The 12,198-nt window shown below is 44.4% G+C and overlaps 1 protein-coding gene across 1 annotated transcript; it reads left to right on the plus strand.

The window, feature by feature from the left end:
• Positions 1–553: 553 nt before the first annotated feature.
• On the plus strand, positions 554–4,858 carry LOC120958173 (glutamate receptor ionotropic, kainate 2-like). Its single transcript, XM_040380780.2, has 7 exons — positions 554–1,241; positions 1,406–2,391; positions 2,464–2,708; positions 2,792–2,981; positions 3,054–3,138; positions 3,208–3,915; positions 4,003–4,858. The coding sequence occupies exons 1-7, from the start codon at positions 1,136–1,138 to the stop codon at positions 4,500–4,502; spliced, it is 2,820 nt and encodes a 939-aa protein (XP_040236714.1). The 5' UTR covers positions 554–1,135; the 3' UTR covers positions 4,503–4,858.
• Positions 4,859–12,198: the final 7,340 nt, after the last annotated feature.

The following is a 12,198-nucleotide window of genomic DNA, read 5'->3' on the forward strand; positions in this document are numbered from 1 at the left end:
GTTAATATTTGAAAAAGTTTCAAAGATTACAAATGTTCTAAAAAACCACAGATTTTTCTGCGATGAATACCTCATATTAGACATTTGTCGTACTTCAACCCTAAAAATTGATACCTATCATTTGGAACTGCGTAATTACAAAGTTGATTTTTTTATTTCATCCCAAAAAATGGCTCTTGTGCAGTAGTGCTACAATCGAAAAACCGGAGAACCGAACTGAAAACCCCATTTTGGGTTAAATACATTATTGTCCGGTTTTCTTCGATTTATGCAGCTCCATTTTAGATGACAACAACAATTTTCATTCTGATTATACACTGGGTAAAGACAAACACCGTCTATGAAACGTTAAATAATATTCTCTTCAATTTTTTTCCTCATCCAGCGTGATTTTCTAGCTATTTTCTCAACGTTAATTTTCCTTTTCGGTTCGGTTAAAAATAGAGACCACACAAATAGCTACACATTGAAACAGTCGTGTGCTGCCGCGCATCTGTTTGGCTTTGATATTTTGTTTGCATTTGAAACAAACCGTGCGCTTGCTCTCCTATTTCAGCTGATGGTCAGTAGTTGCCAGCTCTCAGAGGAAAACGATTCCGTTAACGTGACGCGGCGTAGCATAAAAGGTGCGCGAGAGTTGCGTGAAACGTGCGCGCTATTTTTGTTGTCGCGCTACTATATCTTCTCCATTGCTGTCCGTGCGTGAGGGTTTTTTTTCACTATTGGGGCAGATGGCAAACGGCATGGGCAATCTTGGCATGCGGCCACTTCAGTTGCACGACAAACACCCGCCGCGACTGCAGGTGATCTTGCACATGACGACCGCGCGTGTTGCGTAGCATTCCGTTCCTGCCCGTGTGCTCGTAACCGCTTGCCAGACCGGTGCGACCGTGTGTGTGTTTGTGTGTGTTTCTTGGGCCCTTGTTTTGATCATACAGTGCGTGCGTTTGTTCATGCGTGCTAGTGCTATTTCGTGACAACTGACAGTACGACCAATATCTGATTGTAGCACAATCCGATACACAGAGAGGTCGATCCCAGAAGCAGTTTTCTAAAGAAAAAACTCATTTATTTTGTGTTATAAATTATTGTGTTTGTATGTTCGCTTGTGTGTAACGCGTACCGTTGCATCAAGATGCAGTGTTTGGGTCGTGTAATGGGATTCAATTTTCTATCCGTGATTCTCCTGCTCGTACACGTCCTGTGTGGTTATGTTGACGGCAAGCGTGAAATTCCCGTCGGTGAGTTTGCATGAATTTGTGTTTGTGAAATGTATCTCTACATGGTTTAAAGTGGCTGTAATTAGTTTTTCTATATAAATTAAAAGTCAATGACTCCTAAAATTAGAAGTACGCTGGATACTGACAACTTTCCTCTTTTTTTATTTCGCCCTACCTGATGACAGGTGCTATATTTCACCAGGTCCCAGATCATAGCTACGAGTCCGAAATAGCGTTCCGGTATGCGATCGAGCGGGTCAATATGCACGAGAAGCACTTCGAGCTCGTGCCGATCGTGCGTTACGTGTCTCCCGACGACAGCTACAAGACGGAGCGTAAGGTGTGCGAGTTGGCGGCGGAAGGTGTGACAGCCGTCTTTGGTCCTTCCTCCATATTGACGTCCGGCATCGTCGGATCTATCTGCAAAACACTTGAGATCCCTCACATCATTACGCATTGGGATCCAGAACCGTTTGGCGGTCTCGATCCAGATCTGCAGGCCATGACGATCAACCTGTACCCTGAGGCAGACGTGCTGTCGCGAGCCCTTGCTGACCTGATCGTCGACTACAGCTGGAAGAGCTTTACCATTATATATGACTCGGATGAGGGGCTGATGCGACTGAAGGACATACTGCAGATACATGGGCCGTCCGATTCACCGATCACGGTCCGACAGATTGACGACAATCCTGACTATAGGCCACTGCTCAAGGACATTCAGACGTCGGGTGAGTCGCACATCATACTAGAGATACGCCCAGATCGGATACTGGAATTACTACGCCAAGCGAAGGAGGTGAAGATGCTCGAAGAGTATCAGAGCTATATCATCACATCCCTCGATGCGCACACGATCGATTTCGAGGAGCTACGGTACTCACGCTCCAACATCACCGCGCTCCGACTGATGGACACCAAGAGCTTCGACATCAAGAATGCAGTGCATGATTGGGAGCAGGGTGAGGCGCGTATGAAGCGGCAGTTTCGTGTTTCGCCCGAGCACGTGCACACCGAGTCGGCCCTTTATAACGATGCGGTAAAAATTTACGCGACCGCAATTCGGGAGCTGGACGCTACGGAGGAGATCACACCATCGAAGTTGTCGTGTGGTAGCAAGAACTTGCGTCAGTGGCCGTTCGGATTGCGCATCATCAACTACATGAAGGTGGTAGGTATACATACAAGCCTACACAATGGAATAAATTGATGCGCCGCGTATAATGCTTACTTCTTTTGGCAGAAAACCGAGCACGGAATTACCGGACCTATCATCTTTGATGATTTTGGGCGGCGGGCTCATTTCCATCTGGACATAATTGAACTAAGCAAAGATGAGGGTTTCAAGAAGATTGCGACCTGGGATCCCACGCACGGCGTCAACTATACGCGCAGCCAGGGCGAGGTGTACTCCCAGATCGTGGAATCACTGCAAAACAAAACGTTCATCGTTGCGTCTCGTATAGGTGCACCATTTCTAATGTTCAAGTGAGTGAGACATTGTTATACGTTATACTACTGAAACTTTCGATCCAAAAATCTGACGTCCATCTTGATTTCCCGACGGACAGAGAGAAAAAGGATGGCGAATTTCTCGAGGGCAACAATCGGTTTGAGGGCTACTCGCTAGAATTGATTGATGGGATTTCGAAAATTCTTGGGTTCCAGTACCGGATGGAGTTGGTACCGGACGGGAAGTACGGGTCGTACAACAAAGTTACGAAAAAGTGGGACGGCCTCGTGAAGCATCTGCTGGATCGTGTAAGTGCGCGACATTGGAGCCCTCAATTCAAGTTTATTTTTATTCAGAACTGTCCATTGAACTCATTCTAGAAAGCGGACCTGGCCGTTTGCGACCTCACAATAACGTACGAGCGAAGGACAGCTGTAGACTTTACTATGCCTTTCATGACGCTAGGTTTGATATTTTATTCCTGCTGAACATCCTGACTGTGCATACTAATAATTTATTACTCCTTTCTTTTAGGTATCAGCATTCTATACGCTAAACCGGTCCAACAGCCGAAAGATCTGTTCTCATTTCTCTCACCCCTTTCGCTGGACGTTTGGATTTACACGGCGACTGCGTACCTCGGCGTTTCGGTCCTACTCTTTGTGCTGTCGCGCATGGCACCAGCCGATTGGGAGAATCCGCACCCCTGTAAGCAGGACAACGACGAGGTGGAAAACATCTGGGATATGTTAAACGCGCTCTGGCTGACAATGGGCTCGATTATGGGACAGGGATGTGACATACTTCCAAAAGCAATCTCCACCCGCCTGGTAGCCGGTATGTGGTGGTTTTTCGCCCTGATCATGCTGTCGTCATATACGGCCAATCTGGCCGCTTTCCTTACAATGGAGCGTATGGATGCAACGATCGAGTCGGCCGAGGATTTGGCCAAGCAGAGCAAAATTAAGTACGGTGTGCTTATGGGCGGCAGCACGATGGCATTCTTCCAGACGTCGAACTTCTCCACCTACCAGCGAATGTGGGCCTCGATGGAATCGGTGCGACCATCCGTTTTTACCAAAAGCAACGACGAAGGCCGGGACCGTGTCATCAAGGGCAAGCGGATGTACGCGTTTCTGATGGAGTCGACCTCGCTCGAGTACATTACCGAGCGGTACTGTGATCTGACGCAAATCGGCGGCTTGCTAGACTCGAAGGGGTATGGTATCGCAATGCCAGTCAGTAAGTAGAGCCACCTCTGTTGCTCGTTTTATAGCGGCCACCATCTCGATTCGCTAGGGGCTTTCTATCTTTTTTTATGATTTCCAGACTCGCCTTACCGTACCGCGATAAGTGGAGCGGTACTAAAGATGCAGGAGGAAGGCAAGTTGCATCAGCTAAAAACGCGCTGGTGGAAGGAAATGCGTGGCGGCGGCCAGTGTACCGAGGTGCCCAACTCGGCCGGGGAAAACGAGCTCGGCATAGGCAACGTAGGTGGTGTTTTTGTTGTTCTCGCTCTCGGATGTTTCTGTGCCTTCATCATCGGCATTCTTGAGTTCTTGTGGAACGTGCGAAAGGTCGCGGTCGAGGAAAAGATAACGCCCTGGGATGCGCTCAAGGCCGAAATGAAGTTTGCTCTCAACATATCCGTCACTTCTAAGCCAGTGCACAACACGCTGAGTGAATCGACGGCCAGCGACAAAAGTTCGCTACGCTCCAAGTCAGAATCACGTCGTGGCTCTGAACTGACCGGACGGGGTAACAATGTGCGGACTGCCACTAGCCTCAACAACCTAAACAAAATTGGGTTCGTGTTCGACAAGCACTGATTGCAATCAATCAGGATAAAAACGAATGGTGTTTTTGTACTGCTGTACCAAGTAGCACCTTGGCAGAAAACTGTCACTCTCTTGTAAAATCTATCTTCAATTTCACCCGAAAAGACAACACTATATCAACCCTCATTGTCTCAAATCACTTATTTAACCCTTTATTATTGAAAGCGTTAGCAACTGCATGGATCGCACATGAAGTAATATTTTTCAATCAATTGATGTGCATGACGTAGATAGTGTTTGGTGACAGTGGAAAGAGGGGGGTTTAAGTTTATTTACTGGTCAAAGCGATATTGTTTATTTTTATTTAAATATAAAACAAACAAAAAACAGATAAATCCATAAACCAATATTTCGTGACTAATTCGTCCCTTTCATCCCATTCGTCAGATAGTCAGTCAGTACGACTTAAGACCTTCAGATAAATTGAGAGATGGTAAGTATCACATTATAAAAACATTTTGCAACAGTTACCAATGTGATTTTCGGCTTGCGACACGTTCTGGCTATCATAGCGCGTTTGGATGGAACGTTCGACAGTCCAGACTTTCCATACAATGATCTTCTTCTTCTTCTTTTGGCTCAACAACCGTTGTCGGTCATGGCCTGGCTGTACCGATTCTGGGGTTGGCTTTCAGTGACTTTAGGATTACCAGGATAGCCAGTCCTACGTAAAGCGGCACGGTCTATTTGGGACTTGAACCCATGATGGGCATGTTGTTAAGTCGTACGAGTTGACGACTGTACCACGAGACCGGCTGATTTCGTATACAATGATCTACTAAAGGATATTTTGAAAGTACGAGTAAACAAGTATTTTTAGAATCTGAAGCCTTCAGAAACCGTGAAACATCTTGTAATAATCGTGCCTAGTTTGAATCAGAACGAATATCCTAATGATCCGGGACTGGAGATCGTTGAAAATCAGGCGATTACCTTCCAGTACCTTCTTCTTCTTCTTCTTATTCTTCTTTTGTCACAACAACCGCTGCCCGTCAAGACCTGCCTGTGCCTGCGCATGTAGTTTTTAGACTTAGTTCACAGCTTTTTGATCAAAAATATGTTTAAATCTTATTCTACGTCTGATCCCTGTTGAAAATTTTGTCTTCATTGTTTTCAAATATTGCACGATGTGTATTATAATGAGCTTTTCTTTAAAAACAAAATCTATTCGCAGACCACTTCTGCTAACGCTACGGACCACAAGTGGTCCGCGGATAAGTTGGAGACCACTGCGATAGAGGACACTATCGAAGTGGAGTCGTGTGGCTATCTGCTGGTAACGATCGGGCCTCGCAGTCCCGATAGCACGAATATTCCCGAAAGTTGTAAAAGCTACGATCTTTAGCCATTTTTTCACCGATCTCCGAACCAAGCGACTGAATTTTTAGCTACAATAAACTAACGTTATAATACATTCGGGTGAAAAAAAGAATTCTGTTGAAAACGCCTCAACAAATGGTCTGAATATGATAAAAAAGCGGCGACCGAATAGTTTATTTGAAATATCTCAAGTAATGGTACATATCGCCACCTATCGCCAAAACCAAACGCAGAGTAGGAATACAATATATGCGAAATCTTTAACCAGGAAAACGACGTCATTTTGTCACAATTCCGAAACATTCGTCCAGATCCGCGAAAACAGGAAGAGTTCAAAGTCAGTGGAATCGACCGTATAATACTGAAAATGAGTCAACGTCTTTATAAGCTTAAAAACCAACAAATCCACGCGTCAAAAAATCTGATAATAAACCATCTTCAATTGTCGCCTCGGACACAAAAGTTCATCAAAACGAAATGGATCGGAAAAATAATAACGACCTTTGGACAAGCATAAATCATACAAGTTTTTTAGGTTTAACAGCACAATTTATAGATAAAAATTACAAAATACCTATCTATATCGTTCGTACCTTTTAGAATATTCCGAGATATCACTATGACATAGTGGGCAAAATATAGCGGCTTGTATCAAGGAAGTGATAATAACTACGAAATTCAGGAACAAAATAATTGGTATTGTTACCGATAATGCGGTCAACATGAAAAACGCGGCTAGAGAATTAGAATTTAATCACGTTGCATTTTTTGCTCATAGTTTAAATTTAATTGTTAAAGATGCCATTAAAAAATCTATCATATCTACCGTTAATTAAGTAAACAGGATAGTTATGTATTTTAAGAAGAGTTTAAAAGCCACTAATGAATTAGCTGATACCCAGTCAAAATTTAATTTACCAAATTTAAAGTTAATGCAGGATGTTCCAACGCGATGGAAATCATCGTAAGATATGATAAACAGTTTTAAAAAGAATAAAATAACTACTGTTGCTTGTGCAGACAAATTAAACACCTTAGATCTTATAACAATAGACTGGTATATTTTAGAACATTTATTAAACGCTTCAAAAATATTTGATGTAGCTACTAACATGGTTTCAGCAGAAAAAATATTACTGCGTCTCACGGAGGCCTACTAGGTAAGATGAGAATACGTAAATTAAACGAAACTAATAATACTATTCCGGGAGTAGACAATCTCGTGACAAATATTAAAGAAGGCGTAAAAAACGGTTGGAAATTTATTCCAATAATCAAATGATAGCAAAATCTATGTTGTTGGATCCTAGGAAAAAAACAAGTTTCCCATGAAGAACCTTTAAAATATCGGGAAACATACGAACAAATTATAAAAGAGTTGATTCCGTTTCAAACTCCCACAATACACAAGGACCACACAATAAAGACAATGAGGCAAACTTGTTACTTGGTGAGTTCATAACATGGGTTAATAACGCATAATGCGAGATAGAAAGCCCTTTAGAATTAGCAACAAATGAGTTAAATAGCTATTTTAAAATAAGAAACATAGACATAAAAAATGATCCTTTGGAATGATAGAGAATTCATCGTTCAAAATATCCGTAAATTTATGCACTCACCAAAACAATTCTTCGTATTCTGGGAACATCTATACCATGTGAAAAATTATTTTGAAAAGCTGGTGTAGCAACCTTGATCCCATAATAATTGGGAATTATTATAGCTAGGTTCTGTTGGTACCATCAAAAATATAGGAAAGAAGCAAATTCTTGTGTCAAACCGTGTTTCTGGAAATCTAATGAAAAAAACTAGAGATTGCTTCGTTATTGACAGGTTTCGGAGCAATCCTGCCAGTTTCAATTGGTAAACATTCCTGTCGACTTTTCGTTCATGATCCTCTCAGTGCACTTACTTATTTAATGGATTCAGGGGCAGATGTTTCAGTTATTCCTCAGTATATGTTCGGAAAAATAACTAAAACACCAATAAATAAACTTTCAGCCGCTAACGGAAGCACTATACACACTTTCGGAACAAAAATGTTAAAAGTTTCCCTTGGGTTGAGACACGACACTGCACACTGGACAAATTTATTCAGATAAGCGTTCTAAATTACTTCCAGTTTCGTTAGCTCTTATTTCGATAAGTTCTTTATTGCTGCTAAATTATTTCATAGGTTTCAATCTTTAATCTCTAAGTTCATCTCTACACAGTCGAAGTTCATCTCTCCACAGTTCATTCTCGATTCTAGCAATTCTCCAAGATCCCCTTAAACATTTTTCAACCTGCCTCCGCAAGATTTGGAGAAACACTTCCTAAAAAAAATAAAGAAATTATTTTTATTCAGCAAAACGTAGATAAATTTAAAAAAAAAATATTTAGTTTTTGGATTGAGTTTAGGTTAGCGTAGGAGTAAAATAAATTATTAGTGTGTATGATATATTTTTTATTACTTCTCTCTTAAACTAAAAATTTATAAATTTTTATTTTAACACCATGGACTTGTTGTGTGCAATGGGAACAAGAATGTGACAGTTCAAGGGCAGGTATGTTCACCTTACAGTGTGGAAATCTTGGGATAAAAGGGGGATTCAGGAAGTAGAACTGTTAGGGAGAACACACGGGAAGCCAACGAGTAAGGAAGCAAATCACGAGGCAGAAATAAACACAGTGAACTACGATAAACAACTGTTGATTAATAACAAAGATATAACAGGACTAAACATCTCAACAAATACTTACTTAGGGGAAAGCGGGGCAAAATGGGCATGTGGGGCAAAATGGGCACCCTCTATTTAAGCATTATTTGACTACAAAGATACTTTCCAATGCTAAAAATGCATTCATTAGAGTGTTCTATGAACACCATGTAAGTTTCATAACCCTTATATAACAAATAACTAAGAAAAATGCAAAATAAGGTTTAGCAGTATATTGATGTAATTTTTCCCACTTCGAAAATAAGCTTAAACGTGTGTCACAGGGATGCGTTGAAGTTTTTCATGATATATTTTTAAAGATATGATATTTCTTTACAATTTGTCTGAAGCAATCAAGGCGATTGAATTCGTATTTTTACTAATATAACAAAAAATACAAAAATGCTTCACGTGGGGCAAAATGGACAGTTACGCTTGGGGCAAAATGGGCAGATGCTTTTGACATCTGGCGCTTGGTGAGGCTATGGTGTTGTATTTGTCGCCTCAATAATGATGACAGCCACAGCTTGAAAAGTTTCAATTTTGTAGATTTCAACGTGTAAAAATTGTTTTAATGTCGATAACATATTTTTGGAAGAATTTTAAGGGCTTTTCTGACCAGCAAAACAAAAGATAGAACGAAAATACATTTCACAAAACGTGCGCAAAAGCATAGACCATCACCTAAGCGCCGTTGTTGTGGCCCATATTGCCCCAGTGTTTTGACGTTTCCAAGTTTGTTTACATATGCCCATTTTGCCCCAGGGCTATGCCCATTTTACCCCGCGTGTCAAAATAGCTTCTCGTAAAACATCAACTTTTATTTTTCATTGTTTTCATGATTTTAAGTTGTTTTCTTTCAATGTGGCAATTTCAATCCATAGATAAAGGGTGGAGGCATACAATAATGAAAGAAAAATTGTGTTTTGTGGCATATTTAAAGGAATATTCAGTAAACTGCTTAACATGCCCATTTTGCCCCGCTTTCCCCTACTTCTCCGGCGCTACAACCGCTTTGCGGTCTTGGCCTGCCTCAGGAGTGTCCGAAACCGCTCACGGTCTCGCGCCTTCGTCTGCCAGTCCGTTATCCCGGCCTTAATGGCGGACGCCTCCACGCCATCTTGCCACCTCAATTTGGGCCTACCACGCCTCCTCTGTCCTTGTGGACGGCCTAAAAAGACTTTACGGGCTGGGTCGTCCGTTTCCATGCGTACAACATGGCCAGCCCACCGGAGCCTGGCGAGCTTTATACGCTGTACGACAGTGAGGTCGCCGTACATCTCGTATAGCTCGTCATTATAGCGGCTCCTCACATGTCCTTCCACACATACGGGGCCAAGTATCCTTCTGAGCATCTTTCTCTCGAACGCGGCTAAGAGGGCTTCGTCAGATTTGGACAGTGTCCATGTCTCAGAGGCGTATATGAGTACTGGTACTATATAGGTACTATATAGTCCCAGCTTCGTCCGTCGCGACAGGTTCTTTGAGGTGAACTGATTTTTCCGGCTGCAGCATCCTTGCGCGCAACTCAGCTTTCATGCTATTGTCGTGGCTGACTTTTGACCCAAGATAGGTGAATTGTGGGACGACTTCAAAAGTGCGTTTACCTATCTGCACGTCACGCCTACGTAAATTCTGATTATTTATTGATAGGCCCGCTGATGTTGCCACCATCAGTTTGGTCTTTGCCCCGTTTATCTGCAATCCGAGGCTCTCTGTCGCCTGCTCGATCCCTTGGTAGGCTTCTGCTACATAGGAGAGCCGCAGACTAGTGATGGTTAACCGGAATCGCACCCACGGCTCGGAATCGCTTCCGAGCATTGCTACTTCGGCTCCGATTCCGAAAAATTCAAACCGTCGATTCCGCCCGGAGCCGTCCGGAGCCGTCGGAGCCGTCCGGAGTAGTGATGTGCTGTATGGAGCGCACCCACGACTCCGATCCGACTCCGACTATTGTTAGTTCGATTCCGACTCAGGCAAAATGGAACCACTAGATCCGACCGGAGTTGGAGTCGTTCGGAGTCGTCCGGAGTCGATTGTAGTCGTCCGGAGTCGACGACTCCGAACGACTCCGAACGACTCCGAACGACTCCGGCTCCGAACGACTCCGGACGACTCCGAACGACTCCGAACGACTCCGAACGACTCCGAACGGCTCCGAATGACTCCGGACGACTCCGAGTCCGGGCGACTCCGGACGACTCCGAACGACTCCGAACGACTCCGAGCGACTCCGTACGACTCCGGACGACTCCGACTCCGGGCGACTCTGGACGACTCCGAGCGACTCCGAACGACTCCGGATGACTCCGACTCCGGGCGACTCCGGGCGACTCCGGGCGACTCCGGGCGACTCCGTACGGCTCCGGACGATTCCGAACGACTCCGGATATTGCAGCGCGGACCTACCTTCCGGAGTCGATTCCGAATTTATCGGAGTCGGATCGGAGTCGACTCCAGATTTTTGCCAACTTAACCCATCACTAGTCCGGAGCCGTCGGAGCCGTCCGGAGCCGTCGGAGCCGTCCGGAGCCGTACGGAGCCGTCGGAGCCGTCCGGAGCAGTCGGAGCCGTCCGGAGCCGTCGGAGCCGTCCGGAGCCGTCAGAGCCGTCCGGAGCCGTCCAGAGCAGTCGGAGCCGCTAGTCGGCAGCTGGAGCCGTCGGAGCCGTCGGAGCCGTCCGGAGCCGTCGGAGCCGTTGAAACCGTTGGAGCTGTCCGGAATCGTTGGAGCCGACGGAGCTGTCGTAGTCATTGGAGCCAACGGAACCGGTTGGAGGCGTTGGGGCCGTCGGTGCCGTCGAAGCCGACGGAGCCAGTTCGAGCCGTCGGAGTCGTTGTAATAGTCGGAAATATTCTGAAGCGCTTTAATTTCCCGATATCAGCGATGATTTCATTTTAAAAAACAGCTTACGAGTAAAAAAGGAGTCTTCTTCATTTATTGCTCTGATGTTTTTTTGTAATTTTTTTAAACAATAAAGTCAAAAACAATTGTTTGCTCCGTCTATACACATATAGGGAAAAACTATTTACCCATCACTACCGCAGACCAATGATGTCTATATCATCAGCGTATGCCAGGATCTGGGTTGACTTATAGAAGATGGTTCCCGTAGTCTACACCCTCGAGTCACGGATGGCCCTCTCTAGCGCCAGGTTGAATAAGAGACAAGCAAGCCCGTCCCCCTGGCGCAGACCCTTGGTGGTAGCAAAAGGTCCTGAGAGTTTTCCATCCACCCTCACCTGGCATGTGACGTTGGTCATAGTCATTCTAACTAGCCTTATCAGTTTGGCCGGGATTCCAAAAGAGCTCATAACGTCATACAGTTTTACCCTGGCTATGCAATCATATGCGGCTTTGAAGTCTAGGAAGAGATGGTATGTGTCGTGTCTGTATTCAGCCATCTTCTCCAAGATCAGCCACATGGTGAAGATCTGATCAGTGGTTGATTTTCCGTTTCGGAATCCTCTTTGATAGTTTCCGACTATCTCTTCGACGTGCGGGACAAGGCGATCCTGGAGGATCAGGGAGAATATTTTATAGGCGGTATTCAACACCGTAATACCCCTGTAGTTGTTGCAGTCCAACCTATCTCCCTTCTTGTATATGGGGTAGATGATGCCGAGATTCCAATCACAAGGCATCGATTCCCTATCCCACACCTCA

This window comes from Anopheles coluzzii, chromosome 3 (genome assembly GCF_943734685.1).
Source record: "Anopheles coluzzii chromosome 3, AcolN3, whole genome shotgun sequence".
Classification (NCBI taxonomy): Eukaryota; Metazoa; Arthropoda; class Insecta; order Diptera; family Culicidae; genus Anopheles; species Anopheles coluzzii.